At 41.1% G+C, this 22039-nt stretch overlaps 1 protein-coding gene and 1 pseudogene across 8 annotated transcripts in view; both read left to right on the top strand.

Moving 5' to 3' along the window:
• NUP107 (nucleoporin 107) overlaps positions 1 to 22039 on the top strand; it is a 58752-nt gene that overhangs the window by 4113 nt on the left and 32600 nt on the right. For all 8 annotated transcript variants that reach the window (XR_010148354.1, XM_016923829.4, XM_054664490.2 and 5 more), the window contains exons 5-10: positions 918 to 1062; positions 5741 to 5844; positions 9653 to 9780; positions 11657 to 11705; positions 18163 to 18234; positions 18931 to 19019. Coding sequence is in view for 7 of the 8 variants with exons in the window: in XM_016923829.4 (XP_016779318.3) it covers positions 918 to 1062; positions 5741 to 5844; positions 9653 to 9780; positions 11657 to 11705; positions 18163 to 18234; positions 18931 to 19019 (587 nt within the window). In the remaining variant the exon portion in view is untranslated. The remainder of the gene's footprint in view (positions 1 to 917; positions 1063 to 5740; positions 5845 to 9652; positions 9781 to 11656; positions 11706 to 18162; positions 18235 to 18930; positions 19020 to 22039) is intronic.
• Positions 14464 to 16084, top strand: LOC134807582 (keratin, type II cytoskeletal 8-like; annotated as a pseudogene).

A 22039-nucleotide genomic window follows, 5' to 3' on the forward strand; every position in this document is an offset into this window, starting at 1 on the left:
AAAAGAACTTCTCCCTTTTTATAAAAATATGATATTTGATGTAAAAGTCTTTTAACAAATATTGAGTCAGAATCATCATAACAGTAACTTTAGGTTATATGGATTGAAATAATTAGACAGTAAAAAAACTGAAAACCTTATGCATCTGATATCACAGATGGAAACTGTGACACCAGCAACCTTTAGATGAAAATAAGATGTTTTAATCTGTCAGTTTGCTGACCAGAAGAAGTACATGCTGTGGTTGGTTGCTGATGGCTATAAAATCTGATCCCTGTTTTGAAGCATACAAGAGTAGGAATCAGAGATTAACAGATGAAGAATATCTTAAGGAAGAGATAAAATGTATTAAAGGGGATAAAAGAGAAAATTGGAAAAAGTAGATGAGATACTCTTTAGGAATCACTATGGAACAGTATTGAAAATAGCAAAAGAAATGTTATGTAAGCTGTGATGCAGAATGACTTCACCTAAGTATTAAAAATACACTATAGTAGCCGGGCATGGTGGCTCACATCTGTAATCCCAGCATTTTGGGAGGCTGAGGCAGGTGGATCACATGAGGCCAGGAATTTGAGACCAGCCTGGCCAACATGGTGAAACCCCATCCCTACCAAAAATAGAAAAATTAGCCAGGCGTGGTGGCACATGCCTGTAGTCCCAGCTACTTGGGAGGCTGAAGTGGGAAGATGGCTTGAGCCTGAGAGGCAAAGGTTGCATTGAGCCATGATCGTGCCACTGAACTCCAGCCTGGGCAACAGATCCAGACCTTATCTCAAGAAGGAAAAAAAAAAAAAAAAAAAAAGACGCATACATACATATAGTTTTTAGAAACCTTATTTGTTTTTAAAGTATCCACTCAGTGACAATAACTCCATCACTTTTCTGTATTTTTACTTTTTTGTTTTTTTTTTAAGGTTACTAATCTGGATGACAGTAACTGGGCAGCTGCATTTTCATCACAGCGTTCCGGGCTCTTCACAAACACAGAGCCCCACAGTATAACAGAAGATGTAACTATCAGTGCTGTTATGTTACGTGAGGATGATCCTGGAGAAGCTGGTAAAATGGCATTGAGCTTTGTGACAAGTAGCTTTTCACTTTACTAAGATGAAGGAAACCATTTCTTCCTGTTTCTGAACGTCATTATGTTTTTCTTTTCTTTCTTTCTGTCTTTTTTTCTTGAGAGAGTAGCTTAAACAACAGATTTTTGTGTGTGTGTTTTTTGAGACAAGAATCTCACTCTGTTGCTGGGCGCGGTGGCTCATGCCTATAATCCTAGCACTTTGAGAGGCCGAGGCGGGCAGATCACGAGGTCAGGAGTTCAAGACCAGCCTGGCCAACATGGTGAAACCTCGTCTCTACTAAAAATACAAAAATTAGTTGGGTATGGTGGCGCACACCTGTAATCCCAGCTACTTGAGAGGCTGAGGCAGGAGAATCGCTTGAACCCGGGAGGCAGAGTTTGCAGTGAGCTGAGATCGCACCATTGCACTCCAGCCTGGGCTACAGAGCAAGACTCCGTCTAAAAAAAAAAAAAAAAAAAAAAAAACAGTCACTCTGTCACCCAGGCTAAATGCAGTGGCACAATCATGGCTCACTGCAGCCTTAACCTCTCAGGCTTAAGCAATTCTGCAGCCTCAGCCTCCTGAATAGTTGGGACTGCAGGCATGTACCACCATGCCTAGCTAATTTTTTTTTTTTTTTTTTTTTGAGATGGAGTCTCACTCTGTCACCCAGACTGGAGTGGAGTGATGGGATCTTGGTTCACTGCAACCTCCGCCTCCCAGGTTTAAATGATTCTCCTGCCTCAGTCTCCTGAGTAGCTGGGATTATAGGCATCTGCTACCACACCCGGCTAATTTTTGTATTTTTAGTAGAAACGGGGTTTTGCCATGTTGGCCAGGCTTGTCTCAAACTCCTGACCATGGGTGATCCACCCGCCTTGGCCTCCCAAAGCCACTGCGCCTGGCCGCCAGCTAATTTTTTATTTATTAATTAATTTTTTTTTTTTTTAGACGGAGTCTCACTCTGTTGCCCAGACTGGAGTGCAGTGGTGCAATCTCGGCTCACTGCAACCTCTACCTGCTGTATTCAAGTGATTCTCCTGCCTCAGTCTCCTGAGTAGCTGAGATTACAGGTGCCCACCACCACGCCTGGCTAATTTTTGTATTTTTAGTAGAGAAAGGTTTCACCATTTTGGCCAGGCTGATCTCGAACTCCTGACCTCAAGTGATCCGTCCTCCTCAGCCTCCCAAAGTCCTGAGATTACAGGCGTAAGCCACCGTGCCCAGCCTAATTTTTTATTTCTTTGTAGAGACAGGGTCTACAAAGACCAGCCCAGGCTGGTCTCAAACTCCTGGACACAAGTGATCCTACCGCCTCAGCCTCTCAAAGTGCTGGGATTATAGGCAACAACATAAATTTATTTTCTCACAATTCTGGAGCCTAGATGTCTGAGGTAAAGGTCTTGGCAGGGTTGGTTTTCTCTGAAGCCTCTTCTCTTGGCTTACAGATGGCTGTCTTCCTCCTGTGTCTTCATCTGGTCTTCTGTCTATAATATATTTTTCCTTAAGCTAATCAGTTGTGGTTATGGCAACGGTATTTGATACAGTATCACTAGAAGGTTGAGAACCTCACCTTGGTTCTCAATCTGAGCAGCATCTTGCCATTTTATCTTTTAATGTAAATAGCAGCCTGTTACGTTATTAGACAAGTCTCATATTGTAATTTTTTTCTTATTTGTGCTGTTGAAAGAGCATCTCTTTCTTTAGGTTTAGTTCTTAATCTAACATTGTTGATGTGTTTTGTTTTCTCCTGGACCCTAATGCTGTTATTTTTTTTCAGATAGTGTTATGACCACTGTACAAGCATTAACTCATGTAATCCTTATGGTGGTCCATTAAATAGTTACAATAATTATTCCCATTTTAGAGAAAAGGAAACTACTGCTCAAAGTGGTTAAGTAACTTACCTCAAACCACCTGGCTAGGAAGTAGTGGTACCAGGATTTGAAACTAAGCAGTTTAGCTCCAGAGCCCTGCTCTTAACACTTTGGTAACTACTACTTTCTTGTAGTATCTGTCAAAAATAGGTACTCGTATTAAGTGACTCAAAATACTTTCTACTTAGGCCAAGTGCCTGTATTTTCCCAGAGTGGAACATGCCATTTAGTATGTATTATAACTTTCTCCACTACTTTGTAATGGTGTGCTTAAAATATAATTCAGATATTTTTAAATCTGCCTCAATTTCTTAAGTAATTGTTTATAAAATAACTAGTATATCTTTGAGATCTTAAAAGACCTTTAGGTATCAAAAGAAAAAATAGATAAATTGGGCTACATCAAAATTTTAAACTTTTGTGCACGAAAGAATACAATCAGCAAAGTGAAAAGGCAACCCACAGAATGAGAGACAATATTTGCAAATCATGTATCTGCTTAGGGGTTAATATCCAAAATGTATAAAAACTGCTACAACCCAACAACAAAAAAACAACCCAATTTAAAAATGAGCAAAGAAATAGAATAGACAGAGGCTGGACGCAGTGGCTGATGCCTGTAATCCCAGCAATTTGGGAGGCTGACGCGGGTGGATCACCTGAGGTTGGGAGTTCGAGACCAGCCTGACCAATATGGAGAAACCCTCTCCCTACTAAAAATACAAAATTAGCCGGGCATGGTGGCGAATGCCTGTAATCGCAGCTACTCGGGAGACTGAGGCAGGAGACTCGCTTGAGCCCAGGAGGCAGAGGTTGCGGTGAGCTGAGATCATGCCATTGCACCTCCAGCCTGGGCAACAAGAGCGAAACTTCATCTCAAAAAAGAAAGAGAGAAAGAAAGAAATAGAATAGACACTGTTCTAAAGAAGATTCACAAATGACCAGTAAGCACATGAAAATATACTCAAATGTCACTAATCATTAGGAAAATCCAAATCAGAACTACAGTGAGTTACAAGATACTGCCTTACACCCGTTAGTGTGGCTACTAATAAACAAACAAACCAACAACAAGAACAAAAACCCAGAAAATAACACGTATTGACAACAATGTGGAGAAATTCAAATCCTTGTGCACTATTGGTTGGAATGTAAAATAGTACAGCTGCTATGGAAAACAGTATGGCAGTTCCTCAAAAAATTAAAAATAGAATTACCATATGATCCAGCAAACCTGCCTCTGGGTATATATCCAAAAGATTGGAAAGCAGAGTCTCAAAGAGATATTTGTACATGCATGTTCATAGCATGATTCATAGTAGCCAAAAGGTAGAAGCAAGCCAAGTACCTGTTGATAGATGAATGGGGGAAACAAAATGTGATCTATACATACAGTGGAATATTATTCAGCCAAAAATGAAGGACATTCTGACACATGCTACAACATGGATGAACCTTGAGAACATTATGCTAAGTGAAATAAACCAGTCACAAAAGGGCAATACTCTATGGTTCCACTTACATGAGATATTTAGAATAGTCAACACATGTAGGGACAGAAAGTAGATGGATAGTTGTCAGGGGCTGGGGTAAGTGGAGAGTGGGGAGTTAATGTTTATTAAGTACAGAGTTTCAGTATTACAAGATGAAATAGTTCTGTGGATACATAGTGGTGATGGTAGCACAACAATGTGAATGTACTTACTGACACTGAACTATACACTTAAAAATGATTAAGCCAGGGATTAAAGGCTCATGCCTTTAATCCTACCACTTTGGGATGCTGAGACAGGAGTTAGCAAGACCCTGTCTCTACAGACTAATAAAAAATTAGCTGGGCATGGTGGCTGGTATATACCTATAGTCCCAGCTACTGGGGAGGCTGAGGTGGGAGGATCACTTGAACCTAGGAGTTTGAGGCTATAGTGAGCCATGATTGCACCACTGTACTCCAGCCTAGGTGACAGAGCAAGATCCCCCTCTCTTAAAAAAAAAAAAAAGAAAAATGATTAAGATAAATTTTATATTATGTGTATCTTGCCAATTAAAAAAAATTTTGAGGCCGGGTGCGGTGGCTCACGCCTGTAATCCCAACACTTTGGGAGGCCAAGGTGGACGGATCATGAGGTCAGGAAATCAAGACCATCCTGGCTAACACAGTGAAACCTCATCTCTACTAAAAATACAATGAGTTGGCTGGGCATGGTGGCACGCACCTGTAGTCCCAGCTACTTGAGAGGCTGAGGCAGGAGAACCGCTTGAACCTGGGAGGTGGAGGTTGCAGTGAGCTGAGATTGCGCCACTGCACTCCAGCCTGGGTGACAGAGTGAGACTCTGTCTCAATTTTTTTTTTTTTAATATAGCAGTGAATTTATAAAAGACTTGTAGCCATTTAAATTTTCAAACAGGCTGGGTGCGGTGGCTCACGCCTGTAATGCCAGCACTTTGGGAGGCTGAGGCGAGCAGATCATCTGAGGTCAGGAGTTTGAGACCAGCCTGGCCAATATGGTGAAACCCCATCTCTACTAAAAATACAAAAATTAGCCGGGCATGGTGGTGCATGCCTGTAATCCCAGCTAGTTGGGAGGCTGAGGCAGGAGGATCACTTGAACCTGGGAGGTGGAGGTTGCAGTGAGCTGAGACCATGCCATTGCACTCCACCCTGGACAACAAGAGTGAAACTCCATCTCAAAAAATAAATAAACAAATAAATACATTTTCAAACAAACGGAATTACCTAGAAGTACGTCACTTAACTTTTCTTTATTCCTTTTTTTTTTTTTTGATGTGTTCTAGCATCCGTGAGTATGTTTTCTGATTTCCTGCAGTCTTTTCTGAAGCACTCTTCAAGTACAGTTTTTGATCTTGTGGAAGAGTATGAAAACATCTGTGGTAGTCAGGTAAGCTAATTTCACTCCGTCGTTAGTCAAACTTCAGTATTTTTAGTTTTCATAAACAGCATTAACCTAATTTTCATAGTGTTTAAGGGAGATGTCTTAGGGGAACAGTGGCAGGAGTGGAGGGAAAGTCAACTAGAGCATCCCTGCGTTTTACATATTGAGGGCCCATACAAGATTTCTTTGGGAGAAAAAAGGATTCTGCTGCTTTAAAAAAGGAAAATCCAGCCAGATGCAATGGCTCACACCTGTAATCCCAATGCTTTGGGAGGCCAAAGCAGAAGGATCACTTAAACCCAGCAGTTCAAGACCAGCCTGGGCAACATGGGAAGGCCTTGTCTCTACAAGAAATAACATTTGCCAAGCATGGTGCTATGTACCTGTGATTCTAGCTCCTTGGGAGGCTCAGGTGGGAGGATTGCATGAGCCGCAGAGTTTGAGGCTACAGTGAGCCATGGTCACACCACTGCACTCCAGCCAGGGTGACAGAGTAGACCCTGTCTGAAGGAAAATCTAAAATATACGAGGAATATTTAGAACTCAACAATAAGAAGTGGGGGTGGGGGGAGGGAGAGCATCAGGAAGAATGGCTAATGTATGCTGGGTTTAATACCTAGTTGATGGGTTGACAGATACAGCAAACCACCATGGCACACCTTTACCTGTGTAATAAACCTGCACATCCTGCACATTTATCCTGGAACTTAAACAAAATAAAACTCAACAATAAGAAAATGAACAATCTAGTTAAAAAATGAACAAAAGATGGGAACAGGCACCTCACCAAAGAAGATATACAGATGGCAAATAAGCATATGAAAAATGCTTTGGCCAGACGTGGTGACTCATGCCTGTAATCCTAGCACTTTGGGAGGCCGAGGTGGGCGGATCACTGCAGGTCAGGAGTTCGAGACCAGCCTGGCCAACATTGTGAAACCCTGTCTCTACTAAAATACAAAATTAGCCAGGTGTGGTGGTGGGCACCTGTAATCTCAGCTACTTAGGAGTCTGAGGCAGGAGAATCGCTTGAACCTGGGAGGAGGAAGTTGCAGTGAACCAAGATTGAGCCACTGCACTCCAGCCCGGGCAATAGAGTGAGACTCCGTCTCAAAAAAAAAAAAAAAGAAAGAAAAGATGTTTCACATTGTATGTCATTAGAGAATTGCAAATTAAAATAATGAGATACTACAACATACCTATTAGAATGATGAAGATCAGGCCAGTGCTGTGGCTCCTGCCAGTAATCCCAACACTTTGGGAGGCTGAGGCAGGAGGATCACTTGAGGCCAGGAGTTCAAGACCAGCCTGGGCAGCATAGCAAAACCCCATCTCTGCAAAAACAAACAAAAAAAGAAATAGAATGATGAAGATCCAAAAGACACCACCAAATGCTGGAGAGGATGTGGAGCAACAGGAACTATCATTCATTGCTGGTGGAAATGCAAACAACTATAGCTACTTTGGAAGACAGTCTGCAGTTTCATACAAAACTAAACATGCTATTGTCATATGATCCAGCAAACTCATTCCTTGATATTTACCCAGGTGAGTTGAAAACTATACACAAAAACCTACACAGACGTTTATTACAGTTTTATTCGTAACAACTTGAAAGCAACCAAGATATCCTTCAGTGGGCGAATGAATAAACTGGTACATCTGAGCAGTGAAACATTATTCAGTGCTGAAAAGAAACTGGCTATCAAGCCATGAAAAAACATGGAGGAACCTTAAATGCATATTGCTAAGTGAAAGAAGCCAATTTGAAAAGGCTACATATTATATGATTACAACTATATGACATTCTGGAAAAGGCAAAACTTGGAAACAGTGACAAGATCATCAGTTGCCAGGAGTTAGTTGGGAGGGAGCAATGAATAGGTAGAACACAGGATTTTTAAGGCAGTGAAACCACTCTTTATGCTATAATGGGGGACACATGTCAGTATACATTTATCATAATTCATGGAATGTACACCACCAAGAATGAATCCTAATGTAAACTATGGACTTTGGGGGATAATGATGTGTCAATATAAGTTCCTCAGTTGTAACAGATATACCATTCTAGTGTTAGATATTGATGGTGAGGGAGGCTGGGATTGTGTGGGGGAAGAGATATTTGGGTACTCTGCTTTCTGCCCCATTTTGCTGGGAATTTAAAGCTAGGCCAGGCACAGTGGCTCACACCTGTAATCTCAGCACTTTGGGAGGCCAAGACAGGTAGATTACCTTAGGTCAGGAGTTCAACACCAGCCTGGCCAATATGGTGAAACCTCATCTGTACTAAAAATGCAAAAAAATTAGTGGAGTGTGGTGGTGGGCACCTGTAATCCCAGCTACTCGGGAGGCTGAGGTGGGAGAATCGCTTGAACCCGGGAGGCAGAGGTTGCAGCGAGCTGAGATTCTGCCACTGCACTCCATCCTAGGCAACAGAGTGAGACTCCTCCGTCTCAAAATAAAATAAAATAAAACTACACTAAAGAAGTCTATTTTTAGAAAGAGGAAAAGACTTCAAGAAAATACTGCATTCAGTAATAATTGAAATAATAGTAATAGACAACTTTTTATCATTTAATGTTTCAATAATTGACCTCTGAATTGTTCTATTATAAATGCAGTAGCTTCATTAAATAACACTTAGTGAATCACTGGAGTCAGGATTCCAGCTGAGAATGTAATGAATGAAGTACAGATAACACTTTTATGAAGTACTAGTCTTAAGACAGTAGTAACATTACTTTGTGAATACTTATTAAGGGGTGGGAAAACCCATTGTGGTGTTCTGAATGAGAGCAATCTTCTTCCTTAATTCGTCTTGACAAGATAATGAGGTACTGTTAGTAACCTTTGAGAAAGATTTTCTTTACCCTGGGTCGTTAAACCTCCTGATAAACAATTGTGTGTATGTTTCTAGGGGGGACCATTCATGCCTTTTATTAGATTTTTACATGTGCCTCAGTCCTGAAAAGGTGTTTTTGTTTTTGTTTTTGTTTTTTTCTCCCCAGACAGAGTCTCACTCTGTCGCCCCAGCTGGAGTACAGTGGCAGGATCCCTGCTCACTGCAACCTCTGCCTCCTGGGTTCAAGTGATTCTCCTGCCTTAGCCTCCTGAGTAGCTGGGATTATAGGCACACACCACCATGCCTGGCTAATTTTTTATATTTTTAGTAGAGATGGGGTTTCACCATGTTGTCCAGGCTGGTCTCAAACTCCTGACCTCAAGCAATCCACCTGTCTCGGCCTCCCAAAGTGCTGGGATTACAAGCGTGAGTCACCATGCCCAGCCTCTGAAAAGGTTTAAGACCACTATTTTGGAATGAGGAAGGACTTTGGTGATGTTTTGTTTAGAAATGATAATGTTTTTGGTGCCAGTCTTAGGAAAATATATTTCTTGATTAGTTACCTGATATAAATTTTTCAAACATAATTTTAAGATAACTTTTTAAATTTTAATTGCTAAAATGTTGGTTTATGTTATGATTTTTCCAGGTATAGGTTTGATTTAACTTATCCTCTGGGTAGATATACAGGGAGAAAAAAATATATCCATCACTGCCACTGTTGGATCTGAAATCAAGAGTATGTTAGACTTATATATATACTCAGATAAACACACCTTGTTCCAAATTAGATCCATTTCTAGTGGGAACATTACATTACATTTAATTTTAAAAGACAAAATAGAGAAGGCAATTTTATAATATATACTTATTAAATACAATTATTTTAGCACTCTGTTCAAATACAAACTTATCAGTGACTCAAAATTGTAGAAAATTAACCTCTTTACATCTGTGTTTTTTATTCAGGTGAATATACTGAGTAAAATAGTGAGTCGAGCAACACCTGGACTTCAAAAATTTTCAAAAACAGCCAGTATGCTCTGGCTTCTTCAACAGGAGATGGTCACATGGAGGCTGCTGGCTTCTTTGTATAGGTAATGGCGTCTAGAATTCATAAGTGAAATAAACATAAGGTAATAAACCAACAGGCAAATTAATTTAAAAGTTAGGGTAGGTCGTGCTTGGAAATAGGTTTTGCTATTTTTGATGCTTATCATTTCGAATACCTTAGTTGTCAAGAGTGAGTCAAGAGGGAAGAGGAAGATATCAGATCATAAGGCTGGTAGTTACCAAAATTGGATGTGTGTAAAGACTTAAGGAAAGTACTAAAAATAGTGCAATACTTAGGCTAAATTAAGAAAAGAGCTGAAAGTTAGGCTTCATGTAATATGGAAGTTTGAAAGAAGTTAACCAAATTTTCCAGAAGGCAAAGATTATACCATGTACATATCCTTGAATCTAGGAATTTTATGCCTAGAAATTTAACCTAAGAAAATAATGAGAAATATATACAACCACATATGAATAAAACTTATAAATCTCAAAAAATTAAAAATTACTACTAAGGAATACCAATGAATTACAGCAGCTCTGTTAGAACCAGAATAACTTGCAGCCATTTTAAATTAGCACTTGTGGGCTGGGCACAGTGGCTCATGCCTGTAATCCCAGTACTTTGGGAGGCCAAGGTGGGTGGATCACTTGAGGTCAGGAGTTCAAAACCAGCCTGGCCAACACAGTAGAACGCTGTCTCTACTAAAAATACAAAAATTAGTCAGGCGTGGTGGTGGGCACCTATAATTCCAGCTACTTGGGAGGCTGAGGCAGGAGAATCGCTTGAACCTCGGAGGCAGAGGTTGCGAGCCGAGATTGTGCTACTGCACTCCAGCCTGGGTGACAGAGTGAGATTCCATCTCAAAAAAAAAAATAATAATTTAAATAAATAAATAACCATTTGTGTATATTCATTGACATGGAAAGATATTCATGACATATTGTTATATGAAAACTGGATTTCATATTAATATATAAATGATGTCCCCTCTGCCATTTGTTTTGTTTTTGAAAAAGAGTCTCACTCTGTTGCTCAGGTTGAATGCAGTGGCACAACCTTGGCTCACTGCAACCTCCGCCTCTGAGGTTCAAGGGATTCTCCTGCCTCAGCCTCCTGAGTAGCTGGTATTACAGATGCTGGCCACCATGCCTAGCTAATTTTTGTATTTTTATTTTATTTTTATTTTTGAGATGGAATCTCGCTCTGTTGCCCAGGCTGGAATGCAGTGGTGTGATCTCGGCTCACTGCAACCTCCGCCTCCCAGGTTTAAGCGATTCTCCTGTCTCAGCCTCCCGAGTAGCTGGGATTACAGGCGCATGCCAACACGCTCGGCTAATTTTTATATTTTTAGTAGAGACAGGGTTTTGCCATGTTGGCCGTGCTGGTCTCAAACTCCTGACCTCAAGTGATCCACCCACCTCGGCCTCCCAAAGTGCTAGGATTATAGGCGTGAGCCACCGTACCTGGCCTAATTTTTATATTTTTAGTAGAGACAGGGTTTCACTATGTTGGCCAGGCTGGTCTCGAACACCCGACCTCAGGTGATCCACCCACCTCAGCCTCCCAAAATGCTGAGATTACAAGCGTGACCCACCGTGCCCTGCCTAACTTTTTTTATTTTTAGTAGAGACAGGGTTTCACTCTGTTGTTCGCCAGGCTGGTCTTAAACTCCTGACCTCAAGTGATCTGCCTGTCTCAGCCTCCCAAAGTGCTGGGATCACAGGTATGAGCCAGTGTGCCCGGCCTGTTGTCCCATTTTTGTTTACAAAAATACAGATATACATATTTGAAAAAATAAATAATAAAAAAATTTTAAAAAGAAGTTAGCCAAATTTTCCTTCTCTCAGATGCTCAGTGGCAAGTTCATTATATTCGTGTGAAATAAGGCTTTTTTATTTTGTCTTATTTTTCCCCAGAGACAGAATACAGTCTGCATTAGAAGAGGAAAGTGTATTTGCAGTTACTGTAAGTTTTATATTAATTTTTTCTTTTATAAATACATACAAATTAAAATGTTACTAATAGGATTTTTTTTTTTTTTGAGATGGAGTTTCACTCTTGTTGCCCAGGCTAGAGGGCAATGGCGTGATCTCGGCTCACTGCAACCTCTGCCTCCCGGGTTCAAGTGATTCTCCTACCTCAGCTTCCTGAGTAGCTGGGATTACAGGCGTGCCCCACCACGCCCAGCTAATTTTTTGTATTTTTAATAGCAAACGGGGTTTCATCATGTTGGCCAAGCTGGTCTCGAACTTCTGACCTCAGGTGATCCACCCACCTTGGCCTCCCAAAGTGGTGGGATTACAGGCATGAGCCACTGCGCCCAGCCAGGATTTTATTTTCAGCCTTCCATCTTGAGTTTCTTCATTTTAAAAATTTTACAAGTAAATAAAAAGTTCAGTCTCATAAAATAATCAAATATTGATTTGTATTAGAGAGTTAGAGGTAAAAGTCCCTTTTTATCCCACTGACTATTTAGTGTAACAGTTTTGGTATGTATCCTACCAGACATTTTTCTATGCATCTTTATAGATACATACATATATATAAACATACACTCACATACTTGTATACACACACACATTTGTTTTTTAACACATAATATGATTTCATTTATACATTATACTGAGAGTTTTTTTTTTTTTTTTTTTTGAAATGAAGTTTCACTCTGTCACCCAGGTTGGAGTGCAGTGGCACGATCATGGCTCACTGCAACCTCCGCCTCCTGGGTTCAAGTGATACTTCTGCCTCAGCCTCCCGAGTAGCTGGGACTACAGGCTTGTGCCACCACGCCTGGCTAATTTTTGTGTTTTTAGTAAAGATAGGGTTTCACTGTATTGACCAGGCTGGTCTTGATCTCCTGACCTTGTGATCCGCCCACCTCAGCCTCCCACAGTGCTGGGATTACAGGTGTGAGCCACTGTGCCCGGCTTATACTGAGAGTTTTAAAATTAATATTTCTTAGATTTTTTAAAATTTATGTAGGTTTTTACCATATTTTTTCATAGTATGTCAGAGTATAAATGTACTGTAATTTTTTGAGACATTCAGCCGGACATATTTAGGTTGTTACTGGTATTTTTGCTGTGGCCATTAATAATGCAGTAAATAGTTTGGTGTAGAGGCACATGCCTGTGGTCCCAGCAACTTGTCAGGCTAAGGCCAGAGGATCACTTGAGCCTAGGAGTTCAAGGCTACAGTGAGCTACAACCATACTACTGCACTCTAGCCTGGGCAACAGAGTGAGATCCCGTTTCTAAAAAATAAAAAAAAAATGCAGTGAATGTTTTTCTTCATACATATATATGTGTGTGAGAGAAATTCTGGACAAGTAAACACCATTCTTTTGCCCTTAGGATTCAATGCTGTCTTCTACAGCCTCCAGGCCTGGGATCCTGAAAGGACCTTGGGTGGTAAAACTGGCCTTGGCTGGATTGAGGGTTTGGGGAAGAAACATGCAAATAGCCTCAGATGTTTTTTAAATGCAGCAAATAACATTTCTGGATGAGACTTATTTCCAAAATAAACCAGCTATATCTGTTTTGAAAAAATATGTACACATATATGCCTGTTAAATCATCAAGATCAGATGCCTTTTTGGGGTTTAACTTCTTTATATTTTCTGTTTTTAAAAGTAATTCTTTTTTTTTTTTTAAGAGATAGGGTCTTGCTCTATTGCCCAGGCTGGAGTGCAGTGGCGTGATCTCAGCTCACTCCAACCTCCACCTCCCGGGTTCAAGCGATTCTCATGCCTCAGCCTCCCTAGTAGCTGGGATTACAGGCATGCACCACCACACCCGGCTAATTTTTGTACTTTTAGTAGAGACAGGGTTTTAACCATGTTGTCCAGGCTGGTCTTGAACTCCTAGCTTCAAGTGATCCATCTGTTTTGGCCTCCCAAAGTGCTGAGATTACAGACGTGAGCCACTGTGCCTCGCCCAAAAGTAATTCATATTTGAAGCAAGTATATATAGTTAAAAAAGGAGATAATGTATATTTATAATAAATATTTTATGTATATCTGTTAGACTGCTTTTTTTTTCTTTTGTTTCTTTTTCTTTTTTTGGGGGGGTGGCCAGCACGGCGGGGACATGGTCTCACTTTGTCTCACAGGCCAGAGTGCAGTGGCATGATCATAGTTCACTGCAGCCTCGAACTCTTGGGCTCAAGTGAGCCTCCTGCCTCAGCCTCCCAAGTAGCGAGGACTACAGGTGTGTACCACCATGCCTGGCTAATTTCTTTTTTATATTTTATAGAGATGGGGTGTCTTACTATGTTGCCCAGGCTGGTCTCAAACTCCAAGGCTACTTTTTCACTTAAAATATTTTTTAATATCTTTCCAATCTTTTAATTTGTTTATCCCACAAATACTTCATTCCAAATGCACATGTAGGAAGACTGTCATATTTGGCTATTTATTGAGCTCACTTACTAGTTTTAATAGGTTTCCTCTGGTTTTCCAGGCAATTCTGTTATCTACAAGTAGTGATGACTTTGACTGTTTTTCCATACTTTTTGCTAACTTAATTCTTTTCCTGGTTTTATTATGTTAGTTAGACTTTTCAAAGTAAAGTTGAATAATAATGAACTCTTACTCCTCATCTTCTGGATTTTAAAGGGAGTATCTCACTTTACAGTTAAGTATAGTCAGCCGAAATTCCTTATATGTGGGTTCCACATCCATGAATTTAACCAACCGCAGATCAAAAGTATTCTTTAAAAAAAAAAAAAAGAATCACCAAGAAGCAGCTTCTCTGTTCCTTCTCGAATCTCCGCCTAGCTCAGCCTGCCTGCCTTCACTCCTGCCTCCACCATGTCCATCAGAGTGACCCAGAAGTCCTTCAAGGTGTCCAACTCTGGCCCAAGGGCCTTCAGTAGCCATTCCTACATGTGTGGGCCCAGTGCCTGCATCAGCTCCTCGAGCTTCTCCCGAATGGGCAGCAGCAGCTTCCGGGGTAGCCTGGGTGGAGACTTTGGCAGGGCCAGTGGTAGGGGAGGCATCACCCCAGTCACGGTCAACCAGAGCCTGCTGAGCCCCCTTAACCTGGAGGTGGACCCCAACATCCAAGCTGTGTGCACCCAGGTGAAGGAGCAGATCAAGACCCTCAACAACAAGTTTGCCTCCTTCATTGACAAGGTACAGTTCCTGCAGCAGCAGAACAAGATGCTGGAGACCAAGTGGAGGCCCCTGCAGCGGCAGAAGATGGCTCAGAGCAACATGGACAACATGTTCGAGAGCTACATCAACAAACTTCTGCTGGCAGCTGTACACTCTGGGCCAAGAGAAGCTGAAGCTGGAGGTGGAACTTGATAACATGCAGGGGCTGGTGGAGGACTTCAAGAACAAGTACGAGGATGATATCAAAAAGCATACAGAGATGGAGAATGAATTTGTCCTCATCAAGAAGGATATGGATGAAGCTTACAAGAACAAGGTAGAGCTGGAGTCTCGCCTGGAAGGGCTTACTGAAGAGATCAACTTCCTCAGGCAACTGTATGAAGAGGAGATCCGGGAGCTGCAGTCCCAGATCTTGGACACATCTGTGGTGCTGTCCATTGACAACAGCCGCTCCCTGGACATGAACAGCATCATCGCTGAGGTCAAGGCACCATACGAGGAGATCGCCAACCATAACCAGGCTGAGGCTGAGAGCATGAGATCAAATATGAGGAGCTGCAGACGCTGGCTTGGAAGCATGGGATGACCCGTGGCGCACAAAGACTGAGCTCTCCAAGATGAACAGGAACATCAGTCAGCTCCAGGATGGGATTGAGGGCCTCAAAGGCCAGAGGGCTTCCCTGGAGGCCACCATCGCAGATGCTGAGCAGCATGGGGAGCTGGCAGTTAAGGATGCCAACACCAAGCTGTCCAAGCTGGAGGTGGGCGGGCCAAGCAGGACATGGCACGGCAGCTGCGGGAGTACCAGGAGCTGATGAACTTCAAGCTGGCCTTGGACATCAAGATCACCACTTAAAGGAAGCTGCTGGAGGATGAGGAGAGCCAGCTGGAGTCTGGGATGCAGAACATGAGTATCCATACGAAGACCACCAGCGGCTATGCAAGTGGTCTGAGCTCGGCCTATGGGGGCCTCATAAGCCCTGGCCTCAGCTACAGCCTGGGCTCCAGCTTTGGCTCTGGTGCGGGCTCCAGTTCCTTCAGCTGCACCAGCTCCACCAGGGCTGTGATTGTGAAGATCGAGACCCACGATGGAAAGCTGGTGTCCGAGTCGTCTGATGTACTGACCAAGTGAACAGCCGTGACAGCCCCTTCTAGCCTACCCCTTCTGCGGCTGCCCCAGAGAGGCTGCTGTCCAGAGGAGCACAGGGAACAGGAGACCCACCTGAGGCTCAGCCCTAGCCCTCTGCCCACCCGTGGGGGGAGTTTACTGCCTGGGGTACCCCCCTTGCCCATGCCTACAGCTACAAAACAATTCAATTTTTTTTTTCCAAAATAAAACCTCAGCTAGCTCTGCCAACTGTCAAAAAAGAAAAAAAAAATGGTCCAGGTGTGGAGGCTCATGCCGGTAATCCCAACACTTTGGGAGGCCAAGTTGGAAGGCTCAGTTTAGCCCAGAGTTCAAGAGCAGCCTGGGCAAGATAGCAAGACCCAGTCTCTGCAAAAAGTGACAAACTTAGCCGGGCATGGTGGTGCATGCCTAGTCCCATCTACATGTTAGGCTGAGATGGGAGGATCGCTTGTGCCCAGGAGGTCAAGAATGTAGTGAGCTGTAATTGTGCTACTGCACTCCAGCCTGGGTGACAGAGCGAGACCCTGTCTCAAATAAAAGATCATTGGGTTTGTACTGAATATGTGCACATGTTTTTAATCTTTATTCCCTAAGTGATATAATATAACAACTATTTACATATGTAGCATTTACATTATATTAGATATTATACATAATCTAGAGATGATTTTGTTGTTGTTGTTGTTCATTATTTTTTTTATCACAGCCAGGTCCAATAGAGATGATTTAAAATATACTACAGCATTTTGGCTGGATGAGGTGGCTCATGCCTGCAATCCCAGCACTTTGGGAGGCCGAGGCAGGTAGATTGCTTGAGGCCAGGAATTTGAAATCAGCCTGGCCAACATGGTGAAACCCGTCTCTACTAAAAATACAAAAATTACCCAGGTGTGGTGGCAGGCATCTCCCTTCTTCTTGGGAGGCTGAGGCATGAGAATCACTTGAGCCCAGGAGGCAGAGGTTGCAATGAGCTGAGATCAGGCCCACTGCACTCCAGCCTGGGTGACAGAGTAAGACTCTGTCTCAAAAAATAAATAAATAATTAAATAAAATATACTACAACATTTTATATAAGGGCCTTGAACATCCACAGATTTTGGTATCCACGAGGGGTCCTGGAACCAATCCCCCATGGATACCAAGGGACGACTATATGTTTGCTAGAGGTTTCAGTTAGTCTACTTCTAATTTATGAGGATATATATATTTTTTACATCAAAATGGCAAGGTAAAATTTATGAAGATATTTTTATGAAATATTCTGGTACCTGTCAAGAAGTCCATGTAGCTTTTCTCCTTTAACCCATGGATAAAATGGATTAATTAATTAATTTGACCCATTCTTGAACTGGTCACAATATATTATCCTTTTAATATACTGCTTAGTATTACTTGCTAATATTTGTATTAAATTGTCTTTTAAAGTCAGTTGTAAGAGCCTTGGATTGCTCTTAGCTTTTATTACTTATCAACTTCTATATAGACTATAAAGGATTTTAAAGTTTTTAAATGTTTAGTTTCTAACATGTAACAGGGCTGTATTCAGCCCTGTATTACAGTTTTTTTTTTTTTTATTTTGGGATGGAGTCTCACTCTGTCACCCAGGCTGGAGTGCAGTGGCGTGATCTCAGCTCACTGCAACCTCTGCCTCGTGGGTTCAAGTGATTCTCGTGCCTTAGCCTCCGAGTAGCTGGGATTACAGGCTTGCGTCACCACGCCCAGCTAATTTTTGTATTTTTAGTAGAGATGGGGATTCACCATTTTGGCCAGACTGGTCTCGAACTCCTGACCTCAAGTGATCTGCCTGCCTCGGCCTCCCAAAGTGCTGGGATTACAGGTGTGAGCCACCATGCCTGGCCTATTAAAGTTTTTTGTTTGTTTTATTTTGTGTTTATTTTTCCCCAAAACACCATCTCTGGGAAAATGGAATTTTAAATTTCAAGTGTAAAGAATCAATATACCAGGTAAGAGCAGCTACAATTGATGTAGCAGTTTGGAATTTACACAATAGATACTTTTCAATGATGAATATACAGATTTACTATGTGGTAAAATGTTTATGTATAGATGATTAACTGTACTTGTTTCATACTGGCTTTTTATCTTTCTATTAAAATAATATTTCTTACAGCATCTTCTTTTCGTTCTGTTTATCCTTTTAATATTTTTCATAATAGGCTCTTAATGCCAGTGAAAAAACAGTTGTGGAAGCGTTATTTCAGAGGGATTCACTTGTTCGACAAAGTCAGGTATGACTAGAATTAAAAATTTTTTTTTATGAAACATGGAGAAAAGGTTAATGACATGCAAAGTACTGAAGTGTTTTTTAACTTAAAACTGTTTTCTGAATTTTTTTTCTACTTGATCTTTTTATTTGCAATTAAAAGGAATTAGAAACCTTATTCTTTGATTTTTAAGTAATAGCCCTAGTATTTTCAGGAATAGCCTGTTAAAAACGATTATTCCTATAGAAAATTTTATTCTTTTGCCATAATATTTATTTATCTTAAAGTAAAAATAATGTTTGGAAAAATTGTTACTTGATATTTTTAATATCAGAAACTTCACGCCTATAATCCCAGCACTTTGGGAGGCCAAGGCAGGCGGATCTCGAGGTCAGGAGATCGAGACCATTTGGCTAACAGTGAAACCCCGTCTCTACTAAAAATAAAAAAAAAATTAGCTGGGTGTGGTGGTGGGCGCCTGTAGTCCCAGCTACTTGGGAGGCTGAGGCAGGAGAATGACGTGAACCCAGGAGGCAGAGCTTGCAGTCAGCCGAGATTATGCCACTGCACTCCAGCCTGCATGACAGAGTGAGACTCTGTCTCAAAAATAAAAAATAAAAAATCTGAAACTGTTTGAATTAAGGGTAGTAGTACCACTACAAATAAAACACAAATAGATTTGGTAGTTAACACTAATTTATTTTTTTCTTTCTTTCTTAGCTGGTGGTAGATTGGTTAGAGAGTATTGCCAAAGATGAAATTGGAGAATTTTCTGATAATATTGAGTTTTATGCAAAATCAGTATATTGGTAAGTTACCAAACTTTAATTCTTAAGGTCACTCAATGTTGATATTGTTCATTCATCTTTCAATAAGTATTATTCAGTTTTTACTTTGTTTACACTACTTTGTTCACACTACTTTGTTCAGTGTGTAAGCAAAACAAAGGCTTTGCCTTTATGGAATTTATAATTGTCTAAGAGAGTTAGATAGCTGATTTGCAAATATACAGTTGGCCCTCTGAGTTTGTGGGTTTCGCATCCATGGATTGAACAAACTGCAGATCAGAAATAATTGGAATAAAACAAGCCGGGTGTGATGGCTCACGCCTGTAATCCCAGCACTTTGGGAGGCCAAGGTGGGGGATCACGAGGTCAGGAGTTCAAGACCAGCCTGACCAACATGGTAAAACCCTGTCTCTGCTAAAAATACAAAAATTAGCTGGGTCTGGTGACGCACACCTGTAATCCCAGCTACTTGGGAGGCTGAGGCAGGAGAATCGCTTAAATCCAGGAGGTGGAGGTTGCAGTGAGCCGAGTTCATGCCATTGCACTCCAGCCTGGGCGACAGAGCAGGCCGTCTCAAAAAAAAAAAAAAAAAACAGAAAAGAAATAATTGGAATAAAACAATAAAAATAAGATAAAAAAAAGTAATACAAATTTAAAAATATAGTATAACAGTTATTTGCATAACATTTACGTTGTATTAGGTATTCTAAGTAATCGAGATGATATAAAGTATATGGGAGAACATGTGTAGGTTATATACAAATAATACAATATTTTATGTAAAGGATCTGAGCATCCTTGGATTTTGGTATCCGAGTAGGGTCCCCTATGGATACCAAGAGACAAATGTATATTCTGTTGGGTATTCCGAGCTTTGGGGAAAAAAATGAATTAGAGGCTCGGCGCTGTGGCTCACACCTGTAATCCCAGCACTTTGGGAGGCTGAGGCAGGTGGATCACGAAGTCAGGAGATCAAGACCATCCTGGCTAATGCGGTGAAACCCTGTCTCTACTAAAAATACAAAAAATTAGCCAGGCGTGGTGGCGGGCGCCTGTAGTCCCAGCTACTTGGGAGGCTGAGGCAGGAGAATCGCTTGAACCCAGGAGGCAGAGGTTGCAGTGAGCCGAGATTGCGCCACTGCACTCCAGCCTGGGTGACAGAGTGAGACCCTGTCTCAAAAAATAAATAAATAAATAAAATAAAAGTAACTCAGAAGGGAGATTGTTTTTAAAGTAGGAGATCCTGAATTCTGTATTTAAATACTGATATGACAGGAGCTTGAACCTGGGAGGCGGAGCTTGCAGTGAGCCGAGATCGCTCCACTGCACTCCAGCCTGGGTGACAGAGCGAGACTCCACCTCAAAAAAAAAAAAAAGGATTAGAATTAATGGATAGATACGACAGGGAGTCCTACTTTAAATTGAAGAGAAGGCTTTTCTAAGGTAGTAAGAGACTTTTATGAAATAAAGGCAGCCAGCTATGCAAAAATCTGGGGGATAACTATTCTGAGCAGGAAAACAAACTGGAATGACCCAGAGAACGTAAAGTGTTTGCACAAAGAAGCCAGTGGGAACACAGCAAGGAAAAGAATGGTAGAAAACAAGATTGGAGGAAGCCAGATATAGGGCTTTTACAGGCAGACAAATGTAACTATTCTGGACTTTATTCTAAATGTGATGGGAAACCTTGAGAATAGAAGAATGACATGGTCCAATTTATGTTTTCAAACAATCACCTGCCTGCTTTTTTCTTAATAAGATTATTGATCATATCAGAAGATGACCTTCTGATTGTCAAGAAGACACTTCTGTCCTGTTTTCAGCTACTTGTGTGGGTTTGTTTTGTTTTGTCTTGCTTTTGCTTGCACTCTTCAGTACTTCTAAATTATTATAGGCCCTTGAAGCCAGAAACCTCCCCTAAGTTAAAGGGACAGTTTATTTTAAGTCTTGCAAAAGATTTTTAAAAGGTCAGATTGTGGCTGGGCATGGTTTAAGACTTGCAAAAGATTTTTAAAAGGTCAGATTGCGGCCAGGCACAGTGGCTCACACCTGTAATCCTAGCACTTTGGGAGGCCAAGGCAGGTGGATCACCTGAGATCAGGAGTTCAAGAGCAGTCTGGCCAACATGGTGAAACAGCATCTCTACTAAAAATACAAAAATTAGCCAGTCGTGGTGGCGGGCACCAGTGAGCCAAGATCACGCCATTGCACTCCAGCCTGGGTAAAAAGAGCAAAACTCCATCTCAAAAAAAAAAAAAAAAAAAAAGTCAGATTGCCAGATTGCCTTTGAATTCAGTAATATGTGTACAAAGTCTGTAAGTCAATTATATATTTTCTCTGCTTAGCTAGGAAATTACTGCTACTAAGCATTTGTTAAAAATTAAATCTTAAGTGGATGTGATTTTTTTTCTGAAAGGAAGTTTTCATTTTCAGAAAATAAGTTTTTTTTTTGTTTTTTGTTTTTTGTTTTTTGTTTAGTTAAAATGCCCTGTTGGGTTTTTACAATTTTTAATGAGTTAATCTCCTTTTTTTTGCTGATCAGCGGAACAGAACAGAGAACCCCACAATAGATTCACACTGATATGGTCATTTGGTTTTCAACAAGGACATCAAAGCAATCCAGCAGGGAATGGAATGCCTTTTTTACAAACTGCAGAAAAATGATATCTGTGAGAAAGAAGATTAACCTTGATGGCTCCCTCACTCCATACCCAACAATTAATTCAAGATGTGTCATAGTCCTAAATGTAGAAGCTAAAAACCATAAAGCTTTTAAAGAAAAGCATAGGAAGATATCCTAGTAACTTGAGAATAGATAGATGTATCTTAGCTCATAGAAAGCAATAATCAGGGGAAAAAATTGGTTTGACTTTATCAAAATTAAAAATGTATCATTAAAAAAACACCATTGGCCAGACATGGTGGCTCACACCTGTAATCCTAGCACTTTGGGAGGCTGAGGCGGAAGGATTACTTGAGGCCGGGAGTTCAAGACCAGCCAGGGGAACACAGTGAGACCCCATCTCTACAAAAATATTAAA

This window comes from Pan troglodytes, chromosome 10 (genome assembly GCF_028858775.2).
Source record: "Pan troglodytes isolate AG18354 chromosome 10, NHGRI_mPanTro3-v2.0_pri, whole genome shotgun sequence".
NCBI lineage: Eukaryota > Metazoa > Chordata > Mammalia > Primates > Hominidae > Pan > Pan troglodytes.